Below are 17,003 nucleotides of genomic sequence, written 5' to 3' on the forward strand. Positions count from 1 at the left end.
TATTCTAGAACTTTCTACTTCAGCCAGAAAGAAATCCTCAAGCCTATGCCCAATCTTCCTCATGAAGGCCAAGTCTTGGAAGGTCTTGAGCATTCTTGGAATCGATGTTGGCTTAAAAACAAGGAATCTGGGACAGTTCCTCAATACGTGGGAAGAGCAAGGAGACATACAGGAGGGTGGGGAATTCTCTCTCCAACAGAAGGGAGGCAGCAAATTGAAGACAACAGGTTCAGGAGAACAGATTGTGAAGCTGGGGTCGTCACCATAGCAACCAACCCAACAATTCTGCAAGATGAGAGTTTCGAGTTTTCGGTTTTTCTTTTCTCTTTTCACCCATCATTCACTTCCGCACTGTCACCCTGTCTGTTCCTGGCGGGAGACAAGTTGTGACTTTTCCCTCCTACCAGCAAGCTGCCTAGCTCTGGGGGAGTGCATCTGCTGTGGATAGAAAGAGAATGGGATGTTTCAGGGAACACTTGGAAGACCCCAAGCCCATCTCCTCCTTCCCCCATCAAAGCTGGAACCCTGCAGTTTGTCATGCACATTGCTATTGACTCAAGTGCACAAGGAAGTCCCTTTATGTGCACAATGGATCAAAGGAAGAGTCAAAGCTTCGGTCTTCAAATAAAATAACTTCTGTCTCTGCCCTGGGATACCCCATTCTATGCCAACAATGGATGTCAAAGAGGGTCAATGATAGCAACATACCAGAAAATCTCAAGTCACCTCAGAAAGCTCTATTTGATGCTATTCCAAAAGCTAATACTGGTGAGCTAGGGCTATAGCTTAATGGTAGAGCACCAGCCTAACATACCTAAGGTTCCGGGTTTAATGCTCAGCACCACGAGAGAGAGAGAGAGAGAGAGAGAGAGAGAGAGAGAGAGAGAGAGAGAGAGAGGTACTTTCATACAAACATAAAGCTAATGGTATATATAAAGAAATCACAAACCTTATCTAAATGTGAATTTACCTAAACTAAAATCATGCCAACACTAGTTCCTCATCACATTGTCATGCCAGAACTATGACCCTAGTCCACCAAAAAGGATAAATAGTTGGGAAGCAAACAATCAAGCTGTTTTCACACATGCAGCCATCTCTCTGGGCCATAAATAGATGAGCTGACTGGTGATACACACATATAATCCCAGAACTTCCAAAACTGAGGCAAAAGATCAGAAGGTAGAGAGCAGCCTAGGCTACACACTCAGTTCAAAGCTAGCCTAGTATATATAGTGAGATCCTATCTCAAGCATACAAATATAAACAAAGGGTAGTCATGCTCTGGTAGTGCACACCTTTAATTCCAGTGCTCAGGAGGCAGAGGCAGGCAGATCTTTATGAGTTTGAAGCCAGCCTGGTCTACAGAGCAAGTTCCATGAAAACCAGGGCTATACAGAGAGAAACCCTCTGTCTAGAATAACCACATAGATAGATAGATAGATAGATAGATAGATAGATAGATAGATAGATAGATAGATAGATAGATAGATAATCAGGCCTGGGGTTCAACCCCTAACACCAGAGAAGAAAGAAGAAAGAGTAAGGATAAAAGTATTCCACTCCAGAAACAACCAGACAGCAAGTCACTGGTTAGTCTTCTTTTTAGTTATGCAGAACACAACTCTTTCCTCACTTCCACACAAAGATCTAACCCCTAACTGTCTCCTAGATAGACCCTAAGTGGTGGCCAGGGAGGCAGATACAGTTGCAGTGTAATGTTGACAGTAACAAAAGAGGGTGCCCACCATTCCCTTATCCTTGAATACCTCTCCAACCAAATCAAACTTGGGGAGACTAAACTAGCCTAAGTTCCAGACAGGGCAAGCTGTACCTCAACTATTGAAAGATGAGTGAGCCTGTGAAGTCAGCAACCACTAGCCTTCTTTTCTAGCACCTTCCCCATTAACTCTCTCTGAGCATCGCCCTTATCTAGTCCCTGCTACAGTGTGACCTGGCCCTGTGTAGAAAGGAGAGTTTTATAGGAAGTTCTGTAAACTACACACCTTCTGAAAAACAAGCAGGGATATATGCTGAGTGTTCTGAGAGTCACACAACTGGGGATTTACATGTTCTATCAGTTCCTGAACCACAAGTTGAACCCATTTCTCACATTTCTCTTCTCAGGCCATTCTCCCAGACAGGAAAAAGTTTGTTCCCTTGAATAAGCATTTCCACTGCCTAGAGAGCCAGACTAAGCATTGCCAAAAGTCACCTCTATGCAAGAACCATCTGTCGTAGCCACACAAGAAGCCTCTCTCGGGGTTGCTGTAGATAATCCCATGGCTTTGCTGGCTGAGGCTCTCTCCAGGGTAGGGAGGCAAGCTGATACCTGCCATCTGTGGTCCCCATGTTCAATCACCAAGAACCCAAGTAGAAGGAGGGCAAAGGCTTGGAGAAAAGAAATCCCTTCCTGAATGCTCATATCCTCCTGGGTGGATATCAGAACAGCAAATAGGACCATGTACTCTACTGTTCGTACTGCTCATCTGCAACCCCACCTGAAAAGCAACACACAGAAGGGTAAAAGCCACACATCCTACCCTGTGCCACCAATCAGCCACCAATGCCATGGACTGTGCAAGTTGAGCGATGCCTTTCATTTTGATTTAATGAAACATTTCTTGTGTGAGAAAACAACATGAAAGGAGACGCCATAACAACTGGAGAGGAGCATTCTTCCAAGACTTAAAAAAAAGTGGGTTTTGCTTTTGTCAAGCATTGGGGTGGAATAGTGACCTCTCTTCCTCAGACACTGCTTTCCACTGTGAACAGCAATTTGGGCTAGTGTTCTCACTACCTGAAACGGGGTTCTCCTTCACACCCCTCCCCACTTTTAAAGCTCACAGGACTCTGGGACAGTCTCCCGCACCAGTTCTAATTACATGCTCCACAAGCAGGGTTCAGCTCCCTCCTGCTGAACTTCAATACTCTTCCCTAGGCTTCTGGGAATTCAGCATCCTCCTCTGTGGCTCAGCACCCCTGAAACCAATAGAGTATCTTTTACTACAGGTGACTGAGAGTTCTAAATCCAGCCACCCAGGTCTACCTACAGCAATCTTAGCAAGCACCTCCAATAGAAAAAAAAAGAATAAATGACACCAATTAAGCATAATTATTAGGATTAAATAGAGCCATTACTCTAGCTCAATGCCTTTCTATCAATATAAGCGGCCCACCCCCCAGGTTTTCCCCTTAAATTGGGAATGAGAGCAGTCATTAAAGGTTTGCGTCCCTCTGCCTTTATTATGTTTTTGAGAGTTGTCTTATTAAATTGAAATCAAATGCACGTCTAGGGGAAAGTTCACTTTACTACCAACTCCCAGCAAAACACTCAGAAACATGTACAATGATGGAGGCTGACGTGTTGCCAAGCAACAGAGGAGATGAGGCGGACATGGAGCTAAAGGGAAGGGCCTCCTGAAAGAACTAGTTAAGCTCAAGGGTTCAGATCTTCCCAGATCTGGCCTGAATTTTTGTGGTATCTCCTGTCCCCCCAAAAAAAACATAAAAGAGGGAGGTCACGTAATTAGAAATTCAACACAACCACAGATGATGTAAATATACACAAACAACACACGCACTCCCCTCTTCCCCAGGGAACGTTGCAAGCAATGAATACAAGCAGTTTCCATCTATGAACGCTGAGGAGGGTGTGGGGTTGCGTGTATGTGTGTTAATTTGTTGCTGCCTCAGGGGTCTCAAGCCTCTTGACTCACTTTCCTCTTTCCCCTCCCCTCCTTTCCCACCTCCTTCTCTTAGGACAAGACCAGCGCTTTGAGCCTCAGCAATGTGGCAGGCGTGTTCTACATCCTGATTGGAGGGCTGGGACTGGCCATGCTGGTTGCCTTAATCGAGTTCTGCTACAAATCCCGTAGCGAGTCGAAGCGGATGAAGGTGGCATCGTCTTCCCGGGCCTTTTCCCTACCCTGTTCTCAGTGGCACATCTGGGTCCCCTGAGAGACTTTTTGCCCCAAAAGAGTAGAAAGGGACAGGTTGAGATCATTCAGGGAGCAGAGAGGCATCGGGAAGAAACTGAAAGGGACACGGGCGGGGGGAGGGGGGTCTAAAGGAAAGAGAAGAAATGGGTGTGTCTGGCAAAGACGGTGCCCAGAACAGCAAATGAGTCTCTCCAGAGGCAGGTCAGTGAGGTTCAGGATTCAGCCAGCACGATGAAAGGATGATTTTTCTGAAGTTACGTCCAGTCGAGCAGCTACCCACCTGAGGGAAGGCATGACTACCCAGTTCCCTCTGCTGATCTTGCCATGCTTGGTGAACTGGGAACATTTTTAGCTTCTGTATTATGGGGTGACCCTGTCAGAAAGAATCATTCACAGAGGAAGGTGAGCAGATTAGTTCAATAACCCCAAACCATACTGAACACAGGTGAAGGCAGCAGACCAGAGAAGAATTAGAGAGGGTTGAAGAGCTGCCAGGAAGAACATGAAAGCCTGTTGGGCAGGGGACAAGCAGAATGCAACAGCAGCAATGGCTGGAATCAACAGAAAATAGATGTGAATACAATACACAAAACCCACTTTTCTAACAGAAGCACATGGGCCATCCTGGTGCCTAGGGAGCTGACCATCACTGGCGCTGGGTGAGAAGGGGCAACTGTTTCTTAGCAAAGATATAAATGAGAGCATCGCAGGGAAACTGGGGTGTCAGCATCACAGTCCCTGGATTGCATTGTTAACCCTGATAAGGGGACGGGTATGGAAGTTGATCATGTGAACAGCAGCATAAGGAAGCAGAGGACTTAGGTCCCCTCTGTGACCTTCAAACCTTTGAATTTCAACAGGGAGTGAAGATGGGAAAGTGGTTGGGGCTAGGGAAATGTCTCACATGGGAAAGTGCCTGCCACAAAGACATGAGGACTTAAGTTGAGAGTCTCTGTACCCACTTAAAACCAGGTACAGCAGTTTGCAGCTATCACCCCACCAATGAAAAGGGGAAAGAGGGAATTCCTGGACATTGGCCAGCCAGCCTACCTAGAACTATGAGGTATAGGTTCAGCGAGAGACTCTGTGTGAAAAGAAGGTAAGGTGAAGAGCAGTTGAGGAAGACCTCTGACCTACACACACATGCACACACACACACAGAGACACATGCACACGCATACACACACACATACACACACATACACACACACATACACACACACATACACACACACATACACACACACACACAGAGACACATGCACACGCATACACACACACATACACACACATACACACACACATACACACACACACACACACATACACACACACACACACACACACACACACATAAAGAAAAGACTGAGATTCAGATAGTAAAGTCTATAGGCACGTAGAGAAAGAAAGATTGGAGAAGGCTTGTGGGAAACATCAGAAATTAAGAGCAAGCATTCTTTAGACTGAGGAGAGAGAAGTGTGGTCACTATGGCCTTCACGCCAGTGGACTTTCTCTTTGGCCTGACTAGATGAGTAAGATTTGGTGTCCTATCATGTTTCCTAAAGGCCCACTTGTCAATATTCAATTTCTTCTGAGCAGGACACATATGCAACACTGGATCACTAACACAGGTCTCTGCCCAGCCTCTCCCCACCTTGGCTTGTGTACATCCTATGTACACCCTGGGTCAGTGGAGAGGACATCTCTAGTCAGTCCCTTGCTTGGAAACTCGGTGTTCAGTTCTGTATTCGACGGATGGGGGTAGAGAAAAGAGGAATTTGCATCCTAGTACTGAGACCTTCTGTCCTGGCATTCAGAATTCCCACGTCATGGTTCCAGCTGCCTTCCTGCTGGCAATCTGCTTCCCTCCTCCCACCATGTTCCAGCCCCTGTGTGTTCTGTGCAAGCTGATCCCTCACCCCTTCTTCTATCCCATGAGGCCCATTTTAAAAGCTACTTACTCTCCCACAGTATGGTAACAGGAACAATGAAAGTCTGGAAATATGGTAGGTTTCTCTAGAGGACCTCAGGATACCTTCTCTCCTCTTGACCAGCTCTCCCTCCTCCACATTCTGTTGGGGTGGGGGAGATCACAGCACAGTCACTGACTTTATGCTTAAACTCTCTCGTGGACTTGGTGGGGCATGGAAAGCACCCCTAAGCCCTAAGCAGAACTTTCTTTGACAATTTCTTTGACAATTTATGTTCCATCCAGAACATAAATTTACAGATTGTCCTTCTTTACCATCCAAAAACAGCAAAGGGCTGTTGAAGCAGTAAAGAGGGGCCCAGGCCAGGAGCTAAGCCAGCTATGCTCTTTGGAATCCTCTACCCTTTTCCCATGGACCCTCTAGAGACTCAGAGTGGTGCCGGTCAGCTCTCAAAAGCTCCTTCGCATAGCACTCAGTGTCCTGTGGGTATCTCAGAGTGGAGAGCCTGGTGTGAGTCCATCCATTCTCTTTCTTAACTCTGTCACCTTAGACAAGTCTTAATTACTCTCTGGTCCTGTTACTTTATTATTTTAAGAAGTAGGGACAGTGGTAGTATATGCTTCATCAATTTGCATTGAGTATACGAAATAATAGATTAAATGATTGGCAAGAGACCCACATCGCAGCTCTCAATAAATAACAACAGCAGTGATTGCCTTCATGATATCGGCCTTATTAACACACAGCTGCAGCCTCCTTCCAGCTTTCTCTTATTAATATTCACTTATTAACATGTAATGTTATTAATCACGTGTACTAGAATGTTTTGAGCCATGCAGACCACGAGTCCTTAAAGAACAGGTTATTGCCGTAGGGTACATATTGTTCGTCAAGTTAATGTAGAATTGTGCACAGAAGAGAAAGTCTACTGGAGCAAGGGAGGAAGCATGCAGAGAGTGACACATGGTTAAGTAGCGCAAACTGCCCAGTAGAGAGCAGTGTCCCCAAGGCGGTTTTGATCACACCTATGTGTGCTCATCAACTATGGTGTGGTTTGGTATCCCCCAAGCAGAAAACCTTCCAAATGTCCAACACCCGTCTAGGTTTATAGTGATTTCTACTAACCCAGGTAACTGCACAGAGGCGAGGAGTATCTTCTGAGACAGTAGTGACGTGCCCCACAGAAGGTGCACTGATGTCTTAGATGACAATGTTTCTTTGAAGAGGCCGTTGCATCACAGTACCTTGCCTGAGAGGCATTCTCACAACTCCATTTTCAGAGTTGCTATTAAAGTTCTCAGAAGCCACCAGGGCCCCCCAGAAGCACTAACCTAAGACTGTCCAGCCCAGTCCCCAATAATCAGTTCCAGCCACCATCCTGACTTCTGCACAAAACAAGAGGACTCCTAATAGAATTTTTCCATCTTTCCACTTCAACGGAGGCACTTTCCTTATTAATCTAGCTGGCCCTTCATTTCTGAAGCTCCATCAGTTCCTCTCTTATCTAAAAGAGATAAGTAGAAAGCACTCCAACCACTCCTCAGGCTTCATAATGAATGCTTTGCTTTTCCCAAAAGCAATTATCTCTGTTTAGAAACACAGGCTACGGCCCTAGGGGGGCTTTGGAAAGACCTTCCATCCTGTGTCTTTCCCTGATCACAATTGTTACCCCTTCTTAAAGCCAGGAAACCCTAAACCATCTCAGGCTCACCCCCTGCCATCTCTCAGCAGTTCAAAGAGACCGTTCTCTAGTCACCATGTGAGGAAAGAGGAAGAAGAGGAAAACAGCACAAAGGAAGGGATGAAGGCAAAGAGAGAGGGTAAGGAGGAGGAAAGGCTTGCACATCATGGTGTTAGCACCTTCATTTCATTGAAGATCTATAGGCTAATAAATGAGGCTGGAAGAAGTAAGGAGCTTGCTCCCACAGGTCACATAAGTCAGGAGCTAGGACAGGAATTAGGCAGTGAACAAAGTCTCCACAAAAACCAGGCTCTTGGTTTTAGCCAAGATGCTTCTAAACTGCTCGATTTCTCTTCTTCCAGTGATTGATACTGTTTTGAGCACATACTTTATGTCCCTCAAATGCCAGCCATTGTGCCAGTAAATAAAATGCATCTCCGCACTCAGGCTGTGTCATTTAGGCCAGCACAGGATCTCACCTGAGTCTCCTTGACACTCTTAACCCTTTGATGTATGGGGAACAGAACATAGCTGTCACCAGGGAGAGGAAAGACAGTGCTTAGCAGAGGAGACGCAACCAGGATCAACCCAGAGACCGTGGTATTTAGCTGGGTTGAAGCAAGGAATGAACTAGCCAAAACCAGAGAGTTTCCCAGAGTCAGAGACTCAAACACTAGAATTCTTGCCTAGAAGTGTCTAGAAACCAGTAAGGCTTGGACAGAGAAATGCTGAATTGGCAGTGCAGGAGCTGAGAACTCAAAGACTTCAGGTAGCTCACAACATCTTAGTATAACTTAAGCTGTCATGAAGCAAAACATCACCTAGGGCACATGTTTTAATTGAGTAGAGCCTTAGAGCATCTGCACTTCACCTCTTCCAGGGAAAACAGAATAGCATCTTTGTCCTTGTTGATAGTAAGTAATAAAGATCTTTATCATCTTTTACCTTGCTCCCAGGGAAAATTAATCCCCTGCCTCCCCCAACTTCCTGGAAAGCAGCTGACCTTTCAAACCTGTATATGGCAATGCCAACACAAGGTATGCTTAAGCCACAGCAGATTAGGATCTGTACACTTGCCTAGACTTAATGAGCAACAAAAGGTCCAACACTAAGGAAGCAACCTCTGTGGTTGGTGCTCAACCACTTCTTTGCATGCACGAAAAATGGGGTCATTGATGAAACCCGAGCTTTTACTAGGATATTCTCTGACATCCAGAGGCTGCGCAGAGTTCTCCTAGCAAACCAAAAGACTAGGAAGCAGAACATGGTCACCGTTGCAGAACCGAGTCTCAGAAGAACCACATTGGAGGACTTTGCAACTAGACTTTTTATTCATTCTTCTCTCCCTGAACCTGTTACAGAACATCTCTAAGGATGTGCTTAATAATGACTGGTATATTTGGGAGGGAAAAACAGAGAGCCACTCTCTCAAAGGCAAGGTCAGGCACTATATTAGTGATTGTCACTTAGCTTTGGGAGAGTACAAGGACCATATTTAATAGGTCATATACTCTGTCACTGCCTCAGATAATTGTTGTCTTAAACAAGTCAATCATGCATACATGTCAGGCTCTCTTTAAAATGATCTTGGACATTAGATAAGCTCAACTTTGCTTCCAGTTTAGAATCTCTCCAGTAGATTTGAAACTTAGATACTCAGGCCATTCACTCATTAGTGGAGTAGAATGCAGACATTAATGTTTTTTCCCTAAACTCCCACCCTGGAATGCCAAAGTTTGAGAACTAGAGGTCTACTGCCTGTTTAACTTGTTTTCCTTCCCAGCATTCTGGCTCTGGTCTTCTCTTTCCAAGATTCCATAAATGTATCAGGAAAAAAGCAAGTAAGAGGCCAATGCTCACCTATAGTAGGGTGTGCTCTGGGCAGCCATCAGCTTCCTGAGAAAATGGCTCTGGTATTTTAATGTTGAAAGGTCTCAGTTACATGCCAAATTTGTCTTGGCTTTTGGTAGCCTCTGCTATTGACTGGGCCATTAACCTTGTCCTTAAGATAAACTCATGAAGTTTTGCCAACTTTAGTGAGATATTACAGAAATGTTTGAGATTTTTGAGAAACACAGCCCAAGATAATCTATATGAGCTTTAAATTATGTTGCTGTTGATGATGGTGTTGTTGTTGTTGTTGGTGGTGGTGGTGGTGGTAATGGAGGAGGGAGAGGAAGAGGAAGAGGAAGAGGAGGAAGAAGAGAAGGGAGAGGAGGAGGAGGAAGAGGAGGAGGAGGAGGAAGACAAGTGAAAGGAATATGGGCCTATGGAGGTATTTCAATTGACAAAGTGCCTGATACACAATCAGAGGGACCTAATTCAATCCCCAGCACACATGAGAGAAAGCTGGGTGTGGTGGTCCATACTTTTAATCTCATTCCTGAGGGAGCAGAGATAGGTAGATCCCTATCTCTTAGTAGTTACCCAGCCTAGATGCATCAGTGAACTCCATGTTCTGGTGAGAAGCCTTGTCTCAAAAGGCAAGGTGGATAGTTCCTGGTGAATGACAGGAGGCTGACCTGTGGCCCCTACGCTACTCTTGTGGCTGAGCGCACATGCAAGCACACACACACACACACACACACACACACACACACACACATACACACACACTCACACACACACACACACACACACACACACACACACACACACACATTTTTCAAGGAATATAGTAGACCAAAATCTTGAAGGCTAGACATTCCAAGCTACACTCTAGAAAGTTCTATATTTTTCCACTGACACAATTAAAATATTGTTGCCTTTTCGATCTTTTATCCTGTGTTAGAATCAGTAATCATTAATTCTTCCTGCTCTAAATTCAGATTTCCCCTGAGTAGCACTGTGGTTCTATTTATTTGGCCTTTGACTGAAAAGAATGCAATCCAAGTCACACTTCCTCTTTGGTGGGGAAATGCCAGGGAAGGATGTAAATAAATTAAGTTCCAGGGTTTGAGGAAGAGACAGAACCAGCGTGGGCAGAACATCATATGGGGGGAAATCTGTCTGAATCATGGATTTTATTTTTCAGAATATCTTTTATTTATTCTTCGATAATTTTATACATGCATACAATGTGTCTTGATCACAACCACCTCCAGCTCCCCGCTCTCTCTTCTCTGGATATCAACCAACACATCTCCCGCCCACCTTCATGTTCTCTCTGCTTTTTGGTTGTTTTTGTTCTTATTTTGAGAACCCACCAAACTAGTTCCACTTGACGGAATGTTGCCTGATCTTGGTGGCTTGACGTGGTTCAGGTTCTTGTTTAGGTCACAGCTGCAGTAAGTTCACGAGTGCAATGGCCAAGTCCAGAAGACAGTATCTCGCACGCAGCACTCCTCCCATCTGCTGGCTCTCACATTCTTTCTCCTCCTCCCTCTTCTGTGATGTACATTGACCCTTTAGGAGGATACATTGATATAGACAACCCATTTACAGATGAGCATTCCCAGTCACTTAGTCTCAGCACTTTGACCAATTATGAGTGTCTAAATTAACTGCTAACTACTGCAAAGAGATTATCCGGGTGAAGTTAAGCACAGCACTAATCTATGGGTATAAAAACAATCATTAAAAAGGTAGTTTTATGACATGTCCATTGAGTAAAACAACAATAGATTGTTTCATAGGCTTCTGCCCATATTTATGGTATAAGGCATGGGTTAAACCTTATGAAGCCTGTAGGCAGGGCTTAGACCAAATCAGGAAGTGGTTGACTATCCTTATAACTATCATGCCATTACTACACTAGGAGACATATCTGGCCTAGCAAGCCAATAATGTAGCATTTGGAGTTCACCACTGATGACTTCCCACAATAGTCTAATGTGGAACCTTCTGGCACTATGAATGCTAGCCAGCAGGAAGTTGGTATGTCACTTCTAGCTTGACCTCCTGCAACCAAAGTGTATTGTATCTTCAACAGGTAACATCCAAAAGCAATGGTCTTATTGTTTCTAGGTCTTTCGAGTCTTTCTCTGACCAAGAATTCAAAGGGAGGTGCTGCCTGGCCCTGAGATTTTTATTTGAAGACTCTTGTCTTATAGGGGAAGGCTTTTTCAACTCATGGAGGGTATTCATGTTCAAACACTTTTTAGGTTATTTCTAAGTTATTGAAGCTTTTATTTTTAGTTATTTTTAAGCTTTTATTATTTTTGATTATGTATGAGTGTTGTGTTAGCATGTGCATGTGAGTGCTGGTAGCCATGGAGGCCACAGATATAAGATGCCTTGACCTGGAGTTGCAGGCAGTTGTAAGCCATCGGACATGGATACTGGGAATCAAACTCAGGTCCTCTAAAATAGAAACAGGTACTCTTAAATTCTAATCCATTTTCCCAGCCTCTAACTACATTTTTAATTAGCCTCAAAAATAATGGATTTCCGTACAACTTTAGTTTTGGTTAACCCACTCCCTCTGTCCCTGTCCTCCAGATGAATCTCAGATTTTGGAAAAAAGAAGAAGAACATTTTTAAACAGTATCAGGAATGGACAGCAAGAAAAAACTCCACCAGACTGTCATAATAGTCTAACTACAGGAGACAGACTCTGTGGGCCACAACATCAAAGCCAGGGTGTTTGGAAAGGATTGCTGTTGTTTTTTAATAAATTCAAGATCTGTGTAGTGGCCAGTAAGGATAGCCATGGCTTGTGGAAATATGGTCCAGAGCTTCCTTCCCCAGGATACGAGCTTTCTTTAAAGTGGCAAATCTTATGTGTGAGAGGATATATAGTGCACAGACACGAGAGGAGCCAGCCTTCCTGTCAACTGAGGTGATGCAGGACCTCAGTGGGGAAACTAAGGAGAATACGTGCTGACAAATGTGGGAGGTTGGTCTTAGCAAAGGAAGACTCTCAACCCACAGATAACCCTTCCCATTATGTTGATTCCTAAACCTCATGCCCAGAATTCTAAGAACTCGGAAGGAGAGAGGAGGGCTAAGGGTGGCATCTCCATACCGCAGAGCTCCTCCAATGGAACTTTGCAGAGAACAATGCTCTTCTCGACTAAAAGATAGGATCCAGGACCTGAATTACGGCCTTGAACATTCCCCTTCACACCTCTATTGCTGAGGTGATCTGTGAGTCTACATCTGAGATCTAGAATTCCAACACCCTAGAACAACATTGAGCCAATGTGTCAGTCTAGACCAGCAAATTGCACATGCTGGCAGGAAGCAAGTGGTGCACAGATGAAGGCTTTCGAACATGTGGCCTCACTCTCCTCAGTACATGACCCTTTCTGGTTACATTTTGTGAATTATCTTATTCAAATGACTCCTAATTACCTTTAACTTAAGGAGCTAGAAGTGGGGGTTCAAGTTTTTTCGGAAGAAAATCATTTGAATCCAATAATAGCACACTATCGGTTTCCCTTAATATTTCAAAGTACTGCCATTCTTAGTAGATAAAGTGATGGAGGAGGAGGAGGAGGAGGAGGAGGAGGAGGAGGAGGAGGAGGAGGAAGAGGAGGAGCAGGGAGAAGAGGAAGACGGAGGGGAGGATGAGGAGGAGGAAGGGGGGAGGAGGATGACTGTAGCTGCCTGGACAGACACATGCCATAAACGTGGAAGTTTAAACGTTCTAAAAATACCAAAGTCAAGAACGTGATAGCAGAACTTAGCTTAGGGAACAGGAGGCTGCTTTCCTAAGCTCCACTCCAGCAGCGCCAAGGAAATGCACTGCCTTCAGTAGCCACAGAATGAAATAACTTAGGGCTCGCTTCCTGACACATTAAAGCCTAGTCCCCCGGCGAGGACAAGGGAAGGTGATATGTACAATGTGATTGAGAAGGACTAATGTATCAAAGAAGGCAAGGACGCATCCCCCAACTCCACTGTCTGTGTAACGCACGCTTACTACCAGCACAGACAACCTCCAGCTATAGACTGACACACCAGATTGGTGCTGCTAACCCTCGGGTTCCTAGAGTATTAGAATTCTAGATCAGAAAAGGACTTATTATGCTAGAAATAAGGAAGAATTACTAAGTGCCCACACTACCATTTCTTGAGCTCAGGAGTGGGGGAGGAAGGTTGGGCAAGAGTTTCAATCCCTGCTTGACTCATTCCCCTTTGGCAACCATTACCAAGGACCTGGGGAAGAACCCCCTGTCCTCCTGAAAAGGGTTTCTGTTTGATCCCACAGCAATCCATCAATGAAGCCATACGGACATCGACCCTCCCCCGGAACAGTGGGGCAGGAGCCAGCGGAGGAGGCGGCAGTGGAGAGAATGGCCGGGTGGTCAGCCAGGACTTCCCCAAGTCCATGCAATCCATTCCCTGCATGAGTCACAGTTCAGGGATGCCCTTGGGAGCCACAGGATTGTAACTGGAGCAGACAGGAAACCCTTGGGGAGCAGGCTCAGGCTTCCACAGCCCCATCCCAAGCCCTTCAGTGCCAAAAACAAAGAAATGAAACACCACCTCCAACCACCACGACCATATGGAGGACAATTCAGCCAATGTCCCTGAAGAATTAAAAAAAAATCCACTAGGCCACCATCCCTTTCGTTTGGGAAATTTTTTTTCAACCTTTTCCATTCGCTAAGTGAAGATGGTCACTAACTATGCTGCAATAATGGGAGAAATCCTGTCCGAGGAAGTCTAATGTCTCTGAGAATGGAGTCACTGGGATAGCAATGAAGAAATCAAACTGCTTAATTTTAATTCAGTTGTTAATGTGTCTTAGTGTGTGCATTATTTTCTTACTAATACCCATGGTTTGCAGGCTCTGTTCAACCCTTTTCCTTCTTCTTATCCACAGCCCCCCACCCCCACCCCCACCCCTTCCCATTACTCTTCAGTTTCAGATTGAAGACTCATGATTGGTTCCACCTAATAAGCAAGGAAAGAATACTTGACCTTCAAACTCATCCAGTGTTGGAGATCTCCATAATACCTTCCATCCTTTGGCCCATGCCTTGGATGGAGACAGACACTACTGGAGAAAGGGGCTGCTTTCCCCAGAGAGAATACTACCTAAATGCTGGTTCATCAGAGAATATCCATGAAGAGCATCTCAGATAAGGATTAAAAAGGGGGTGCTGGGTAGAGTATAGTAGAGGAGGACTTGTTAAGTTCACTGATGCTGGGAAGAAACTTCCTGTAATGCCTACAGCATTCCATGGGCCATAGAGTACCAATATGGTATGCCTCTTTACAGAGTCAATCTCAGCCCCCAGAAAGTGTATTCTACTGTGCTCAGGCCCAAAGGCAGTGTGGTGGTCAAAGGGCAACTGGCCTCCTGAACCCAGTAGAGCCTTGCAAAGTGCTGGCAGTCAGGGAGGTGCCATACATGATTCTTGTCTTTCCTTTGGTTAATGTCTATACTGGATCCCAATGGTGGAGTAGGACTCTCAGTGGAGCCTCTGGCATAAGGGGAAATGTTGCCCAAGCTAAGTGCAAAAGAAGGGTTATAGGGAATTATGGGAGTCCATCCAAACCCCTGCCACAGAGCCTTCTCTGCTGTTTCCTGTCCTAGGTATGAGAGACCAAATATAACTTGTGAATTATGTCAATGCAAAGGACCCAGGTTTTGTGTTAATAGAGTATTGTTTTAGCATGTGATCAGATCTTAAGAAAGAAAGACAGCAAAGCCTGAATTATTTTGAGAGACGGAGATGAGGTACGTTGCTAAATACATCAGGGGACCTTAAGATGCCTGAGCCCATCTTCTGAGTCTAACACAAGGATACTAACTTATTCCCTGGCTTAAACAGATGGAGGACATTGCATTACAGTGGCCAGAAACTTTACACCCATGAATGCAATGACCAAAGTAAAGGACAGCCAGACAGAAAGACAAGAGCCACCCTGAGTGATGCTAGGCTGCCTGAACCTTGGGGTGGGAGTGGAAGTCCCTGGTACAGAGCTTTGTGGAGACCTCCACTCTCACTCTTGGTGCAACTGACTTCCACCTCTTTTGCAGCCACTCCCAGGTGCATGCTTCAGTGAGTGCCATATGCCACTAGCTTTTACCCATAACCATATTCCGGCTTACTCTCCTACCCTCTGCTTCCATCCAATCTTCCCTATTAGGGGTTATCATTAGCAATGGATGAGCTGAAGATTTTGGAGCCTATCCATGGTTCAGAGCAGTAAAACTGGCTTCCTCTGTGGATGCTTTCAGTGGACAACCGCCATCTCTGTGTCTCTCTCATTCTCTCTTCATCAGCCATAGCAAAGAAACATCCCAGAATCAACCCTTCACCCATTGGTCGGTTTCTCCCGTGTTACCATGGGCATGGCATTTGAAACAGCTCCCTGGAGATGGATGATCACCTTTTAGTTCTGCCAGCTAACGTCCTCCCAGCCTCCTGCCTACCACTGTAGACTCTGGTGTAAGCTGCCACTGGGGAGTCCACACCAAGGAAGAAATGGAACTAAACTCTACCATCAGCTGCTTCAAAAACCTTCTGCCTATGGCCTGGGAAGATGTTCTCCAGCCCCCGAGCCTATTGGTTGGATAGAGAGAGACCGTGGTGGAAATGAGGGTCTTGCTGGGAGGGGTCCATGACTCCAGGGAAGATGCTTCTCACCAAGGGATGTGTGGGGAGAAAACAGAAGTGAAGAAGAAAACAGAAAAAGAAGTTACCTTGTATTATGTATTTTTACTACACTTTTCTTAAAAATGGAGCAGTGGGAAAACTCTGAAAGAGATTGACATTTTTCTCAACAGGAATCCATACTTAACAGTTCTGGCTTTCATTAAATTTTGCTCTTTGGTACCTGGGCCTTTTATTTAATATCTATATTTATTTTAACTCTCTTGGCAGATGTGTGAGGGAAAAAAATAACTCTCCTTTGATCAGACACTAAATATTTGAGAGAGATTCCTGTTTTATTTTCAAATAGCCAGGGTTTTTTTTCCTTTTTTGGTATTTGCATAAAATGAACAATATCACCAAGAATTAAATCACTGTGGACCCATTACCTACCTTTCCTTATTGTCCGTTCCATGTTGTGCCTTTTTTTGAAGCTAGGGTTCCAAACACTGATGTTTTCTCCTAAGACTAGCAAGTTTTTAACTCCACCCCCTGTCCCCTGTGTTGGACCTGGGACCTGGGACCTTGTGCATGCTAGGCAAGCACATGGCTACTGCGCCCAACTCACAAACTACTCAGTATCATTTCAGAACATTGTAAATGATTCATCAAGATAGGATTTAATTTTTCACATTTATTTATTCATGTACATGTACGTGCATGCACATGGGCCAGAACATGTGTGGAGATCAAAGGACAACTTGCAGGAGTTGGTTCTCTCCCTCTACCCTGTAATCCCTGAGGGTTGAACTCGGGTCATAAGGCTTGTCGAGCAAGCATTGCTACCTACTGCATCACCTCTCCAACCTCAGGATTTTTCAAAAACAACAAAAGACAAAGAATGACATGTTTGGTGTTCAGCATTTACCACACACAGTTCCAGAATGCTAGGTTTGA

The 17,003-nt window shown here is 45.0% G+C and overlaps 1 protein-coding gene across 2 annotated transcripts in view; it reads left to right on the top strand.

Annotated features, from left to right (window-relative positions):
- Gria1 (glutamate ionotropic receptor AMPA type subunit 1) overlaps window positions 1-16,289 on the top strand; it is a 318,504-nt gene extending 302,215 nt beyond the window's left edge. The window contains exons 15-16 of one of the 2 annotated variants that reach the window (XM_087573808.1): window positions 3,763-3,897; window positions 13,688-16,289. In XM_087573808.1, coding sequence (XP_087429934.1) covers window positions 3,763-3,897; window positions 13,688-13,891 — 339 coding nt within the window. In that variant the 3' untranslated portion in view covers window positions 13,892-16,289. 2 annotated transcript variants of the gene reach the window in all.
- The last annotated feature ends 714 nt before the right edge of the window (window positions 16,290-17,003 follow it).

This window comes from Rattus norvegicus, chromosome 10 (assembly GCF_021556685.1).
Source record: "Rattus norvegicus strain SHRSP/BbbUtx chromosome 10, alternate assembly SHRSP_T2T, whole genome shotgun sequence".
NCBI lineage: Eukaryota > Metazoa > Chordata > Mammalia > Rodentia > Muridae > Rattus > Rattus norvegicus.